The sequence below is a fragment of the Cynocephalus volans genome, chromosome 1 (assembly GCF_027409185.1).
Source record: "Cynocephalus volans isolate mCynVol1 chromosome 1, mCynVol1.pri, whole genome shotgun sequence".
In the NCBI taxonomy this organism is placed as follows: Eukaryota; Metazoa; Chordata; class Mammalia; order Dermoptera; family Cynocephalidae; genus Cynocephalus; species Cynocephalus volans.
Window position 1 is genome coordinate 90,221,406 of NC_084460.1, and position 17,464 is coordinate 90,238,869.

The 17,464-nt window shown below is 30.6% G+C and overlaps 1 protein-coding gene across 1 annotated transcript in view; it reads right to left on the reverse strand.

Moving 5' to 3' along the window:
* The window catches only part of SI (sucrase-isomaltase), a 105,780-nt gene extending 92,488 nt beyond the window's left edge, over positions 1-13,292 (reverse strand). The window contains exons 1-6 of the mRNA XM_063098997.1: positions 13,175-13,292; positions 11,786-11,895; positions 6,766-6,883; positions 5,966-6,075; positions 4,889-5,040; positions 46-217 (exon numbers count right to left, since the gene is read on the reverse strand). Coding sequence (XP_062955067.1) covers positions 46-217; positions 4,889-5,040; positions 5,966-6,075; positions 6,766-6,883; positions 11,786-11,895; positions 13,175-13,292 — 780 coding nt within the window. The remainder of the gene's footprint in view (positions 1-45; positions 218-4,888; positions 5,041-5,965; positions 6,076-6,765; positions 6,884-11,785; positions 11,896-13,174) is intronic.
* Positions 13,293-17,464: the final 4,172 nt, after the last annotated feature.

Below are 17,464 nucleotides of genomic sequence, written 5' to 3' on the forward strand. Positions count from 1 at the left end.
TCCAATATAATGATTTTATATATAACAAGTAAGATAGTTTCTTACATCACCAGGAATTTGATCCCGAGTAAAGATTGGCCATGTTTTCCAAAACAAATCATGATGAAATCTCTTATGAACATGTTCCCCAAGGCCATACATATATTCACTAGGAAGCCTGGTTGAAATCTGTAAATATTGGTCAGAGTACACCAAGGGACCAATGCTGGTGTCAAACCTGAACAATGAAATAAAAAAATAAATGATCTAGAAATATATGCAAACTATCTACCAAATTTGGGTTATGTCAACAGTATCCAGAATATTTTATTTTAAAGACATCACTCTTTAGTTGTGGGCACTTCTTAGGAAAACACAAATTATCCCATAACCAAACTTGTTCACTGCACCAACACAATTTGCTTCATCATCACCAATAACTTTCACGTGCATTCTCTCCTTTAATCTTCATCACAACCTGAAAACTTAACTACATTTATCAATCCCTTCTCACAGATGACACAAATTAGGAAAGTTAGTTCATGTTTTCAAGGCTCACAAACTGGTAGGCATCAAAGCCAGGCTTCAAAAACCCGGTTCTGCCTTTGCTTCAGGGGCAGATTTTTAGAATACATCTGATATTGCCCTCAACGTATCTAACACTTATACTAAAATTAAGTTCAAAACCATTTTTTCTAATAGAGAAGATGGTTGTATATTTTTTGCAGATGAAATATGTACTACAATTATTGTTAAATGGCATTAATATTTTTTATTTTTTATCTTTACTGACAAATAATAGTACTACTTATGGGTTACAATGTGATGTTTTGATATACATTTATTGAATGACTACATCAAAATAATTAGCATATCCTTTAACCCACTTCTTTTTTTTTTTTTTTTTTTGTGGTACAAACATTTAGAATTTACTCTCAGAAATCTTGAAGTATACATTAAATTAAATTATAAACTATAGTTTCCATGCTCTACAATAGATCCCTAAAATGTATGATCTCCTGTCTGACCCTTTGACTAACATCTCCCTATTTTTCTCTACCCCCAGTGTCTGGTTACAACCATGCTACTCTCTCTTTGTATGATTCTGACATTTTTAGATTCCTTATATAAGTGAGGTCATGCAGTATTTGTCACTTAGCATTTAACATTTTAATGATTTAACACAGAGTCAACTGTGAAAGTATTACAGTATGTTTAATAAAAGTAATTGCTGATATTCAATCTGGACAACTGCTTATTAGTATTTCTTGAGTATGCAAGCGCATTTATCTTGAAAAAGATATAGACTATTTGAACAGATTAAATGCAAGACTCAACAATATGTTCCCTGAAAGTTGATTCACCTGTGAAGACACACATAGACTAATAGTGAGGAATGAAAAAATGATTCTACATAAAAGGAAACCAAAAATGAGCAGGAGTATCCATACTTATATCAGATGTAATAGACTTTAAATTAAAACTATAAAAAGAGACAAAGAAGGGCATTTTATAATGAAAAAGGGATCGATTCTGAAAGAGGATATAACACTGTAAATAAATATGCACCCAACATTGCATCACCCACATATATAAAGCAGATATTACGGGATCTAAAGGCACAGATAGACCCCTGATAAAATAATAGTTGGGTACTTCAACACCCCTTTCTCAGCATTGGACAGATCCTCTACACACAAACACACACACTCACACACAAAAAAAAAAAAAGAAAGAAAGAAAGAAAAAAAAGAAAAAGAAAAAACAGAAATATTGGTCTTAAATTGCACTGTAGAATGACTGGACCTCACAGACATTTACAGAATATTTCATTCAAAAACCACAGAATATATATTTTTTTCATCAGCACATGAATCATTTTCCAGGATAGACCATATGTAAGGCCAAAAATCAAGTCTCAACAAATTTTTCAAAAATTGAAATCATATCAAGTGTCTTTTCAGATCACAACACAATAAAATTAGTAATCAATAATGAGTAAAACTTTGGAAAATTTATAAATAAGTGGAAATTAAACAACATGCTCTTGAACAACCAGTGGATCACAGAAGAAATTAAGCAGGTAATTAAAAAATGCCTTGAAATAAATCAAAATAGAAGCACAATACCAAAACCTATAGGATTCTGCAAAAGCAGTACTAAGAGGGAATTTTAATACAGTAAGTGCTTATGTAAAAAAGCAGAAAGATTTCAAATAAACAGCCTAATGTTGCTCCTTACAAAACTGAAAAGCAAGAACAACCCAACCCCCAAACTGAATAGACAAAAAGAAATAATAACGATCAAAGCAGAACTAAATGAAATAAAGAACAAAGAAATGATATAAAAAATGTACAAAGTAAAAATATGGTATCTTAAGAAGATAAACAAATTTGACAAACAATTACCTATACTAAGAAAAGAAGAGAGAAGATTCTAATAAAAATTGTAAGTGAAAAATGAGATATAATAAGTGATACCATAAAAACACAAGTAACTATTAGAGACAATTATGGTCAACTACATGCCAATGAATTAGAAAATCTGGAGGAAACAAATAAATTTCTGGTCATATATAAAGTACCAAGACTGAACAAAGAAAAGAAAACTTGAACAAACCAATAACAAATAACAAGACTGAATTAGCAGTCACCCAACAAAGGAAAGCCCAGGACTAGATGGCTTCACTGCTGGTTTCTACTAAACTTCTGAATGAAGAAGAATTAATACCAATTCTTCTCAAACTATTAAAAAAAATAAAGGTAGAGTATATTCTTACAAACTCATTCTATGAGGCCAACATCACCCTGGTACCAAAATCAGACAAGGACACACACACAAAAAAGAAAACTACAGGACAATATCCCTGATGAACATAGATGGAAAGAATCCCCAAAAAATAACAGCAAACAGAATTCAACAACATATCAAAAAGATTAGACACCATGATCAAGTGGGATTTATCCCAGGAATGCAAGTATGGTTCAACATATGCAAATCAATAAATGTTATAGACAACATCAATAAAATGAAAGATAGAAACCATAAGGTTATCTCAATAGATGCAGAAAAGCATTTTGATAAAATTCAAAATCCCATTATGATAAAAAGTATCAACAAATTAGGTATAGAAGGAAAGTATCTCAACACAATACAGACCATATATGACAAACCCACAGCTAACATCATACTAAATGGGGAAAAGTTGAAAACTTTTCTTTTAATAACAGGAGCAAGACAAGAATATCCACTTTTATCACTCCTATTTAACACAGTACCAGAACTTCTAGCCAGAGCAATTAGGCAACAGAAGGAATGGGCATCCAAATTGGAAAAGAGAAAGCCGCATTGCCCTGTTTGCAGGTGACATGATCTTATATATAGAAAAGCCTAAAGAGTCCACCAAAAACCTCTTAGAACTGATAAACAAATTCAGTAAAGTTGCCAGACAGAATATCAACACACAAAAATCAGTATCATTTCTATACACCAATGTTCCACATCACTAATCATCAGGGAATTGCAAACCAAAGCCACATGAGCTTATCTTACCCCAGTTAGAATACCTACAATCAAAAAGACAAAAAATAAATGCTGGTGAGGATGTAGAGAAAAGAGAACTCTTATACAATGTTTGTGAAAATGGAAATTAGTACAGCCAGTATGGAAAATAGTGTAGAGGTTCCCCCAAAAAACTAAATTAGAACTACCATTTGATCCAGCAATTCCACTGCTGGGTATTTAACCAAAGGAAAGGAAATTAGCATACTGAAGAGATATCTGCATCCTTATGTTTATTACAGTACTACTGACAACAGCCAAGATATACAATCAACCTAGATACCCATTAGCATAAGAAAAGACAAAGAAAATGTGATATATATGCACAACGGATACTACTTAGTCATGAGAAATAATGAAATCCTGCCATTTGCAGAAACATGGATGAGCCTGGAAGACATTATGTTAAATGAAATAAGTGAGGAACAGAAAGACAAATACTGCATGTTCTCACTCATATGTGGGAACTGAAAAACAAAATAAGTTAAACCTTTAGAAGCAGAGAGGAGAATTGTGGTTAGTAGCAGCTGGGAAGGGGAGGGCGGATAGGGAAAGATTGGTTAAAGGATGAAAAATTATAGGTAGGTAGGACAAATAAGTTCTAGTGGTGTACAGTAGTGCTAGTCATCTATAATTAACAATAAATGTATAGTCTCAAATGGCTACACGAGAGCAGTTCAAGTGTTCTCAGCATGAAGAAATGATAAAGTTTTGCAAAGATAAATATGCTAATTACCCTTATTCAATCCTCACTAATTGTATATATGTACTGAAATATAACTCTGTACTCCATAAATATGTATATTCAATGTTTCAATTTAAAAATATACATATTCCTTTTTTAAAAAATATTCACAGGAAATTACTGAACCCCTTGCACCAATACCCCCCCAAATATATTTATAATAAAGGTGTCCAGCCTATATTTAATTTAATATATATAAGAAAATTCTTTTAATATTATGGAAATTAACCACTCTCTGAATAGTAACCATTTGATCCTACCAATTAGCAACAGAATATAATGAATAATGGGGAAAAGATAAAACAAGAGTTTTATGTTTGCAGAAATATAGAGAAGGCTATAATTGTAGTAGTGATGCTCTGTACCTTCACTTTTGGTTGGCACCAATTTGTATATTTTCATTCACATTCTATCACCTTTCATTCATAGGAAACAAAACACCTTTATCATCACAAGCTTTATGAAAATACACACCCACCCTCTTCTGGGAAGAAATTTATTTCTGAAAATATCTTGGAATTAAGACTTTCTGTTATATAATAATAGAATAAAATGGACTAATTATTTAAATTTAAATAAATGTAAAATAAAATATTTACTTACAAAACTCTGCTATTGCTTTTCCTAATAACTTTGATGCTAAATGGATTTTCTGTAACCTCCACAGAATACAATGTATCAGAAGATGCAGGTCCAGTAAATTCCTCTACAAACTGATGAGGAACTTCATATCTTCTGTTATTTGGGTCAGTAATCTGCAAAGATTTAAACAAATTAGCAAAAGCTATTATTGATGTTTTTTTAAATTCTGAATTAAATGCAACCTTCAAATAGAATATAATAGTAATTTTATGGAAGAGCTATTAATCTAGTCACAATCTTAATGTTAGCATTGTTGAATGGCTATTAACAAATAAAATATATAAATTGTTAATGAATAAATAGAATTAGTTATGAAAGTACTGTGTATAAAATCAAGTAAAAATTTTTATTGACTGATATAAAAAATCAATAGTAGCATTGACAAATATTGATTATTTCATACTACACTTTTGTGAATTTAATTATTCTCAGTGTTTTTCAGTGTTCACCCCCTTAGATAGTTCTAAAAGGATTTTGAATTTGTTTTAAAAAATCTCTTATTTCCTGTGAAATCATTGCTAAAAAGGTAATATACAAAGGATATAGTGCTGCTTTAACTTCCATGTCCAAGAAACCATATTATAATCTACTTGCTGAAAAACAGAAAGAATGAGTTTTTTTTTAGTTATGAATGCAAGAGAAAACCAGTTAAAAGAAGTAGTGAGTATAAGCTGAATTTATACAGCACTATTATCATCTTTCTTAAATTAAATTTTAAACTAATTGTTCATCATAGCATACAGTTGAAATAATAAAAATTACTAATGTTATTGAGTGTTTATTCTTCTCAAGACACTATGCTAAATATTTTACATAGACTGTATTATTTAAATTCTTCAAAAATAACTACAGGAGAAACTATTATTACCCTTGCATTATTTTTAAGTAATCAGGCTCAGAGAGGTGGAGTAACCAGTCTAATCAGTCCTTTGCTTTGGGATAAATATTTCTCAAGAGGGAAAAGGTACTGGTAGGGTGAAGGGTGTCTTTATAAAATGTCTCGTAATATAAAATCTTTAAAAATCTCCAAAAATATACCTTGAACCGGAAACGATTGGGTGTCTGACTTTGAGATGTGAAGAGAACACTGTTAATGTCATTTCCGAATAGTGAAGGTGAAGCTATCCTGCTTAATTTGGCTTCAAGTCCTTAAAAAGGGGAAAAGTCAGGCATTGGTGATTTTATTTACAAAGATTAATAATTGCTGAATATTTTTATACTTTTATAATTTAATTACATTTATAACAAATAATAAGTAATTTTTAAAATTTGGATGACAACGATCATGCAAAAAAGAAATTCTTAGTATAACCAATTTGAACATTCTTGTGCACATATTTTCATTTGATTCCATTTAAAATATTTTTCCAAAGAGAATTTTTTTTTTTAATTTTTTATTTTGTCGATATACATTGTGGCTGATTATTGCTCCCCGTCACCAAAACCTGCCTCCCTTCTCCCTCCCCCCCTCCCCCCCAACAATGTCCTTTCTGTTTGCTTGTCATATCAACTTCAAATAATTGTGGTTGTTATATCTTCTTCCCCCCGCCCCGGTTTTGTGTGTGTGTGTGTGTGTGTGTGTGTGTGTGAATTTATATATTAATTTTTAGCTCCCACCAATAAGTGAGAACATGTGGTATTTCTCTTTCTGTGCCTGACTCGTTTCACTTAATATAATTCTCTCGAGGTCCATCCATGTTGTTGCAAATGGCAGTATTTCATTCGTTTTTATAGCTGAGTAGTATTCCATTGTGTAGATGTACCCCAAAGAGAATTTTAAACACATTATTTGTTCCATATGGAATATATCATATTGAATTATCATGAGTACTTCTCACCAGTATTTGTTGCTGCCATTTCCTCAACATTGTAGCCATGGTTATTAACAAAGAAGCACCAAGGAATAACAGTGTCATTCCATGGCCTCCAGCAGCAGCCTCGCTGTGCACAAGTTGCCTAATGAATTTTTTTTAAAAATAAACAATATGATTAGTACTGTTATCAGATGCACCAGTCTCTATTTTTCCAATGAATAAATGTTTTAAAAACAAGCTTATTTCTTCACCTATATAAAATACCAAACTATTATTTGTTCTCTTCTTCCTTTTACTTGGAAGAATTATAAATTTGATAAATTGAATTGTTACACCCTCTCGGAAATTTATGCTCTGAGTTGTGATTTATCAGATCCACATATCAGTACTTTCACAATACTTTCCACATATCAATATTTTTGTAAGGTCATGTATTTTAAAGGTTCCCGCCCTCTGTGTAACTATAATTTATTCTCTTGTCAGTGTTGATTCAGAAGAACTGAAATATTTATTTTGTACTAATTTTGTATCAAGCTGCAGGTGAAGCTAAAAAGATGAAGATATAGTCCTGAATTCAAGCCCACATAAAATGTTTAAGATGGCTATTTCCAGCTATTTATTAGTTCAATATTTAACTATTTAAACTATTTTAACTAGTTTATGTGCCTGGTATCAAATCTAGTTGACGGAAACTTGCATTCAGTGAATAAAGCCAAATACTGACCTTCAGTAATATTATTATCTATATGAAAATATTATGTGAAGTGGAAGAAAAATGATAAAATTTGTATGTAAAACTTTGAGCAACACGGTGATGCTATGTGATAACAATAGTATAATTAAAATCTACTTAATATTTAAATTTAACATGACATGCTTTCATAATTTGAACCCTTGTAGAGTTTCCCCCTCTTGGCTATTTGCTATGAAAATATGTTAAAAGTTTCCATATTTAGTTAGCTGACAGAATACATTAACTGTAACATGCATCACTATTTTCACATTAATTTTAAATAGTATTAGATACACACACACACACACACACATATTCATATGCATACATATATATTGCAAACCAGAGGACAATTGGATTTGACCATGTTAGAGGGTAATTACCTATCAGAGTCTAAACTATGTGTGACTTTTGATGAGGCAATTTTATCTTTAGTCACATAACCTGTAGAAATATTCCCAGCAATACAAAGAGAAAACTGTACAAAAATTATCATTTGCAGCAGTCTTTATAAGGTTTTTTTAAAAATAAATAATAGTACAAAACAAGGAGGTAGATAAAATAATTTGAAAAGGTATAAAGGTGCTAAGTTTAAAAAACAAGAGAAAATAAATAAGCACTTTATAATCACAATTTGAAAAACTAAAAAATATACAGTAAAATAGACATATTAAATTCCTCAAAATATTCTATATTGGATTCTTAGGGTTGCCATAAAAACTGTGAAAAAGGTGTTTTAAAGCAACAGAAATTTATTCTCTCACACTTCTGGAGGCTAGAAGACCTAATTCAAGGTGTCAGCAGAGCCATGCTGCTTCCGAAGTCTCTAGGAAAGAATCCTTTCTTGTCCATTCCTAGCTCCTAGTGGCTCCTGGCAATCCTTGGTATTTTTTGGCTTGTAGATGCATCTATCCAATCTTTGCTAAGATCTTCACATGGCTTTCTCCACTGTCTGTTTTATTCCTTCCTCTTATAAGTACACTAGTCATTAGATTTAGGGCCCACCTTAATCCAGTATGTCTTGATCTTTAACTAATTAGTTCTGCAAAAACTCTATTTCCAAATAAGATCATATTCTGTGGCTCCAGGTGGACATAAATTTCCGAAGATCATTATTCAATCTATCACATATACACATCAACATATTAGTAAAAGCTGTAATTCCAATTATGGCTTTTAAATTATTAGTAATTTTAGTATATCTTGTGCAGATTTTAACACTTGTTTATGTTTAGTTGCTCTTTTCATTTTTCAGGATTTTAGGCATTTTTAGCATTATTTTTAATTTTTCATCTAACTTCAAGGGTTTTTTTTTTTTGCTTCATTTGAAAAAACAAAAAATTAAAACACTAAGTATCCATCAATAAATATAGTTTCACTAAACTTTAGTAGGTAGAAATACAATAAACTTGTTATATTCTTATTTTCATTATATATATAATTATATATACAATTATACATAATATACATATATATGAAAATATATATACAATTATACATAATAATATTACATGTAATAATATACAAAGTGTATATATACAACACATGAGTGTATATGTGTGTGCGTACACATATACAGACATATATATATATATGCACACTAAATTGTGTCCCCTTAAAATTCATATATTGAAGACCTAACTTCCAATGTGACTCTATTTGTAGACACGGCCTTTAAGAGGGTAATTAAGGGTAAATGAGTTAACAAGGGTGATGGAGTTTGGATGTGTTGTCCCCTCCAAAACTCATGTGGAAATTTGATCTCCAATGTGGTAGTGTTGGAAACTGATTGAGTCATGGGGGCGGATCCCTCATGAATGGATTAATACTCTCCCTGGAGGAGGAGGAGTAGTGAGTGAGTTCTCACTCTATTAGTTCCTGCGTGAGTTTGTTGTTTATAGGACCCTGGCACCTCCTCTCTCTCTCTCTCTTGCTTCCTCTCGCCATGTGATCTGCTTGTACCTGCTGGCTGCCTCCCACTTTCCGCCATGAGTAGAAGCAGCCTGAGGCCTGTGCCAGACACAGCTGTCCCAGAATCATAAGCCAAGTAAACCTCTTTCCTTTATAAATTACCCAGTCTCAGGTATTTCTGTCATAGCAACACAGAATGGACTAAAACAAAGGGTATGGCCCTAATCCAGTAGTACTGGTGACCTTATAAAAAGAGAAAGACCAGAAATCTCTCTGCTTCTTTGTATGTACACAGAGGAACTGCTGTGTGAAGACATAAGGACAAGGCAGCTGTCTATAAGCCAGAAAGAAAGACCTCACTAGAAAACACCCCTGATGACACCTTGAACTTGGACATCTAGCCTCCAGAACCGTGAGAAAACATTTTTTAAGTTCTCCAGTCTGTGGTATTTCGTTATGGCAACCTGAGTGGAAAGGGCTGTATTTTAAATTATTATTTTGACTCTTCCATATTTTCTCATCATTGTGCAATAAGTAGGGATGCCTTTTCTAATTAAAAAATAAGTTATGTATATGATAAGTTCAATATAAACAATTTTTTTATTTTCAAATATTTTATAATCATGATCCATCCTCATATATGTGAAAACCCAACAGAAATTTTTTTTAATTAGAAAAACTTAAGGAAATTTTTAGAAAATCACCACTTTGACCAAATTTAATTTTAATCACCTTGTTTAGAACAAATAATATTTAGTGAGACTGCATGATTCTCATATTTAGAAAAGTAAGTATATACTTTTAAGGTGATAAATAATTGCTTTTATTTGATCACTAGAGATGATGGAAAACCAGCATTCGAAGTATTTTTAAGAATCTTCAAAAGATTTAATGAAAAAATATGAAAGGTATATAATATAAATAAAATAAAAAACATTTATGAGTGACAAAGTTTGACTAAAAATCTCGTTTGAAATTTGCAACATCTTCTAAAAGAAAAAAAGCGGGAAAAATGTGTAGGCCCTTATCCTAATTTTAGGTAGTTTTAAAAAAAATTATTCCTTATTTATTTTTAATCCATTTTCTATAATGGAAAAACACTATCTTGTAAAATGATCCACTTAGAGGAAAATATACACTTCTAGTAAATGAACAGTGACTACTGAGTTTATGAAACATGAGCTCACACTGAACTTTGCATACCACAGTTCTCACTCCAGCTTTGCCTCTAAACCAGTAGTGACCCTAGTGTATTCATTTAGCCTTGGACAACTCTCTAAGTTCCCATATAAGTCTAAAACTTTGTAAATGATATTCCATTTACAATTAGAATCTCTTTAAAATTACTTTGCTAAATTTTGCTTTTCCTAGATAAAAATGTCAAGAAAACATTTAAATTCATTTGAGATATACTAAGTTAAAAACCTTTTAAAAAGATGTTTACTTTTTTTCTCAAATGATAAACATACATACATTAGCTGTTTAATTCATTTAATTCATAAGCTTAATTCATTTCACATCGAAAACACTCTTTAGCAACCTAACAGGTGAAATTGATATTAAAAACTAATAGCAGGCATCAAAACCCTAAACCAATAGCTTTTAAATGTTCTTTGCCTACAAGACCCTCACAGCCCATACTGTTCCTAATAAAATTCTACATTAAACTTCATACAAGGAGAATGAAACTAAAGAGAGTATCTTTAGTTTAGGCCACTTTTCTCAGTGTGTCACAATAAATACTGTTATACAGCTCTTTTATCAGTGTGGTTGGCAGAAGTGGGAGAGGTGAGATTTACATATGCATATTATAATATTTTCAAAATGCAAATATTTGCAAAATGTGTGTATATACATACACACACACAGGTTTATGAAGGAAAAAGAAGAGTCAATTTAGGGTTACATGAATCAAATCAGTTACCCTTAATTTCCTCCATTTGCACTTTGTCCTTCCTAGTTGCTAAATAATGAAAAATAATTTTCAAAATATGTGTGATATTTTATTTTCCACAGGTACTTTTAATGTTGTTATTGCTAACACTCTAATGGAGCATAGACATTCTCTCTCAAATGTTCCATATTATCAAAGATTATACTTTTTTTAAGAAGTAGATTTGAGAGGACAGAATTTCATGAAGGTTTATAAAATTAACAATAGCTTGTTAAGCACGGATGAATATGAACTTGTTAATTTGAACTGAACAGAGGTGCACAAAAGCAAGATTAGTAACTTCTATTATCTATCATCTGTTTGACCGAGTTACAATAAAAAGATAAATGCAGCCCGATTTATGTCTAGATTTCTAATAATATAGAATTGATCTGCTATTGAGATCTAATTACCTTAATATAATGATTTATATATTCATAAAAATATTAAGAACTTTTGTTGCAGACCTGTGTTGGAAATTGTTCTGGAATGCAGTTTATTCTCTCATTGACAGGATCATTTACTTCATCTGGACATTTTCCTGAAGCTGAAGGAGCTGAATTAGAATCAGTAATTTCTGAGGAGGGAAAAAACTCAATGAAATAATACATGATAATAATTAATTTTTTTCAAATGTGTCAAGTAATAAATATTTTACGAAAAAAATATGAACTTATATATAATAAAAATAAAAATAAATCTTGTATTAAAATATGGACTTACAAATTCAAGCCCTAGTCATCAAAAGGATAAGATATAAATAACACTTAAATATCGACAATGTAGTAACCTGTAGACTGTTTCTTCAGAAAAACAAAATACATTCTTAGAAAGTCTTGGTGTAGATTCAAAAATGAAACAAAATGCACATTCACACCGCATTTACAATTTGTGTCTTATAGTTGAGGAAAAATGTTGGAGAAACATGTGATCAGAAAAGAATGTTCAAAACGAGACCCTTTTAATTAGAAATTAGAAAAGAGAAAAATAGGAGGAAGAAGATACTTCGAAGGGAATAATTTGATAGGTACAGAAAAGAAAGCTGGAAATAGCAAAGAAAAATAGATCCCAACTCTATATAAAGAAAATTCTAGCAACCAGATATGGGTAAGATAAAACTGATTGCTTTACAATATAGTGAACTCTCAGTTACCGGAAGAAGGTAAAACACAGCACTACAGTTAGTTTAGAAGATAATGTTGGACATACTTTATAATTCCGATTTAGTCAAGAGAGAATGAGGAAGAAAGAGATTTGGTGGTCCTGAGTAGTATGCACCAACTCCAAATTAGGATATAAATATTTAGAAAAATATGCACCAACTCTAAGTTAAGATTTAAATATTTAGAAAAAAATAATTATTCACCTCAAGCTTTTTTTCACCTTCCCTCTACCTGCCTTTTTCATATAACCTCTATCTCCTTAAAAAAAAAAAAAAAAATTGATCCAGGACAATAAGAATATTCACCAAATTCCCCATTCCCTTTGCAAGTGTCTGAAGGCCAGAGCAAAAACCCATGTTTTCCCACTAAGGAGAATAATTTCACTGGTAATACTAGGCAATTATGTCACTTTAGACTAGCACTTTGATTCCTATGCCTCTTTGCTTTCTCATGCAACATAAGTAGGGAAGGTCATTAAATGTCAAATCACATGGTTTCCTTAACTACAATGGCTCTTCATTGAACTAATTGGAACAAAATAGACAGAAAAGGTTGGACTAATTGTGTAACTTACCCTAGATCTTTCTTCTCATGTTTCATCTCACATAAATTATTTTTTAAAATCCATTACTATTATGGAGTAACTTTCTCTTAAGTTTATTATAATATATAAGTATTATTAATATTACCTACCTTCAATAGCAGGTGTATTAGTTGCTAAAATAGCAACTAGGGAAATAGCTATTATAGTAACTATGGCAAAAAGGAAAATCAGAGAGATTTCTAATCCAGAAAATTTCTTCCTTGCCATCTAAAGAAAGAAAAAAATGTTTAAAATATAATATATATAACTACAATAAACCATCATCAATAATCATAAAATTACACATATGTATATTTTTTACTAAGCACAATCCGAAAAGAGCTGCAGATAGCTCTATCAGTTTGTAATCGAAAGTAACATACATTGACAAAAATGTAAGCAACACAAGCAATTTTAAGTAAAAGGGGTGAATTAGGGATTCATGTTACAGTGGTACTCTAAAATGAAAACATAGAGGGGAAAAAATAGGTCTAAGCAGGTGTGTCTTGCCCTCCTCTCATTTTAGAACATTTTGCAAGTCAATGACATCCAATTGCCCTGTTTCTTAGTTCTCACAATTTTGTAAAGGAGATGCTGTTATTCACATTTTACTGATTAGGAATTTCAAGCTTAGAGAGAATAAGTTATATTTCAATGTGAAAAAATCCAGTTCTTCCTACTCTAACTCTCATCTCTCCAATTCCAACACTGCTTTCATATACTAATATTGTAGAAAAGAATATAAACACATACAGTTGGGAGAACAGTATATATTTGGAAGCTGTTTCTCTGTTTTAAAAATGTGTTGACTATACAATCTCCAATTTCTTCCATGAAATAGTAAATAAATTCCACCAAACTCTTACATCAAGATATATATTTATTTTTTGATAACATTATGCCTGTGAGTTAGCATGTGGTACCCAAATGTAGATTCTGAAGAACCCTTCTTCCATAATTACTAAATGTGAGTGTATTTATTTAATTTAATTTTGAACATACAACTCTTATTTTTCCCTAGTCTTCAAGTTTCCATGGATTTTCTATATTCCATAATTTTTATATAAATCCTAATCTAAAGGCATATACCCAGATAGATTATAGAATTGCTATGGTAAATGTATCAATAAATTGCTGGCTTAAACTTTTTTTTTTTTTTTTTTTTTTTTGGCCTCACCCTGGTTCTTCCCTCTGTGACTATCTATGCCAGTTTGTATACCCAGTTGTCTCAACCTAAAAATCTTTTTTTCTTTTTCCCATATTTTTCTACCACATGCAGTCATTCAAAAAGTCCTGTTGATTTCATGCCCAAAGTATTTTCAGATTTACGCTCTCATCCTATCCCCAACACTGCAGCAACTTATCTGGATATATTTCTTTCACACCTGCTATTCAATCTTCCTTCAGTCTCTCCCCATGTACTCTTCTAAGTCAATTCCAGTTTATGCCCAGTTCAAATGCCATGGCCTCTGTGAGCCCATTCTTACTCTTGCAGGCATAATTAATATATTCATTCTTCATCTTACCATAACACATATCATATCTATTGCAATTATGAGTATTTATGAATGTCAATTTTCTGTATTATATTGTTACATTCTTAATAGCAAGAATATGAAAGAATTTGAGAGAATGACATCGAGTAACCAAGTAAAAGCTTAATTTTTTATTATACCTTACGAATGAATGTTTCAAGGTTAATATTCAATTATAGCATAAGATTCCCTGTTACAGATAGGTATTCCACTGGTAATTTTCAAAGAAACTGAATGTAAGCTAACCTTAACCAAAACAACAGGTGATATATGAAGCTGTTTGGTAAATGAAACCCAGTTGCACGATGTTATGTGAGAAATGACAAGGTTACATTTAATGTCTAACTTTAAATAAGTGAAAAGTCTCACTTAAAGCACTATTCTTTGGTATCAAGAAGTCAACCAAAAGAATTACACTTATTTTGTTAGGGGAAGTCTTAAAAAAACACATATTGTCATGAAACAAACTCTTTAATCTAGAAATATCAGAACAAATTAATGTACCAAAATTAAATTACTCATATAAATACTCATAAACAATCAGTACTAAAATTGTTTATATGCTGTAGGTGATAATTACAGTGATGATATTTTGGACCACAATAATTTTAAGCAAATATTTTTTGAAAATTGTACATTTATACCTTTTCTCTACATGTTTATTATCAAAATGAATAATGTCTTATAAGATGGTAGCTTGATGACTAATCTTTATAAGATCTGCTAAAAAATTAAGTGTTTTAGAAATGTAGCATTGCACTCTGTCTATATAGATTTTCTTAAAATGTATTTAATTATACTTACATTATTCCTCTATTTTCCAAAATATTTTTGAATCCTTATTTTCTTTGATATAGAACAATTAAGCAAAACTTGCTATGATTCCACCTGAGTCTGACAAAAATTATAATGAAGAGCTGAGCAAAGAAAATACTCTCATTTCTTTAAAACATTAGAAATGTTTTCTCCTGTTTTATACAAGGTATTATATATTTAAAATGACAGCTTAAAATATATAATTTTGCTATTTTAAACAAGTGCAGATAGATGGAAATATTGCTAACGTGAATTAGGGGAAAACATAATTACTTAGGAACATGAAAGTAACAAAAAAAGTTATCCATAGACTTACCTTATTTCATAGCCTGTTTGTTTGCTATGTTGTACGAGGGTTGGGTAATTCTGCCAAAGTAATAATCAGAAAAAATTGGTCAGATATATATTCACCTACTAATAAAGTTTTATTACACCCTCAGCAGCTTATCAGTGTTTAATAATCTTCCGTTCAAAATGCAATTGTTAAAGGCCTTAATACTAAAATTACTTTACATAAATATAACTCTTTGAGAATCTAGGTTAATTAATAATTGTGCTATCAGATACTCTTTGATTTCTAGGAGTTATGAACTATATTAACATATAAGTAGTTATTTCAAAGTGTTTTTTCTCTTTTCAAATACATATTTTTTTCATTACCTGTATGTTATTTTCATTTTCATAACTTTTAGCTCATGTGTGAAATTTAAATTATCACTGGAAAGTAAAATATATTTGAAAGTTAGAATTAGTAAAACATTTGCAGGACTTATCAATAGAATATAAAATTTCATAACAATGATTAAACAAAAGTTATCCCTTATCTCATTCTTAACCTTAAGGTTGAAGAACTGACCAATCTATAGGAATAAAACATAAAAGTAGAGATATATAGATAAATAATTCAGAAATAAAATCAACATTTTACCTATTTATTTATTATGTATAGCACTAATTATCAAAAATCATATTTTAAACACTTTTCATTTTATATAGTAAAATTTATTGAATCAATTACACTATTGGTTTAAGCTCATACAGTGTTTAAGAGCAGAGGATTTGTTATAAAATATCTGTGTTTAAATTCTAGCTGTACTACACATACCTGAGAAATCATGGGCAAATTTGTTATTTTTTTTTTAAGACTTTGTTTATCTACAGAGTGTTAATTAAAATATCTACCCACAGGATCATTGTGAAAATTATATGAGCAAATATAGCCTATTACTGTTATTGTAGCTCTACTATCATAAAGAGAGTCTAATATTTGAGTTCTGAACACAATCTGGGCACTATCTTTTCTAAAACTACATATTAAAATATTAGCAGAAGCATGCTTGACAAATTTGGCAAAATCTCCTCTAGGCAAATTGTGTAAAATGCTTGCAAATTTAACAATTAAATTTCTAGAAAACTAGAACAAAAAAATTTACATACAAGCACACATATTCTATTTGTGATTCTGATTCTAGTTCACAGTCACTAGTTGTTTAGGTAACTGAGGTAACTTCATGGTAGGCCTAAATTGTGATTTCAGACCTTTGTGATAATGAAATAATAAGTATCATTTTCATTTTCTTTTTTTTTTTTTGTTGAATCTTTTTTTTTAATTTGTTTTTTTAATTGAAACTAATATTCAAGCATGTTAGGATGGTTTTAACAACAAATGAGGAATAAATGTATTCCTGTGACCCATTTTATTTTTAATCACTGAAAAATTATAAAAATGATAAAACATGGCTGCAGGAAGAGACCAGTTTTTAGAGGGTGGCTGCTGTAGAGGTTGCAGTAGTAGCTGGAGGTCCAGGGCTGAGGCTGCCTCCAATGCCAGCCTTTGTCAGTTTTACATAATGGATGTCAATTTGTATAAATAGCATGGTCCCTTTCTAAAACACCAAGTTTAAAGCCAATATATAATAAAAATATATACTAATTAAAATAACGTGGTCACACAGAGAAGAGCAACTAGTTTTTGAAGCAAACTGAACATAAATTTAAAGAGAAACAATAAAAAGAAGTGTATACATGGATTACTCTAAGACTCAGGGG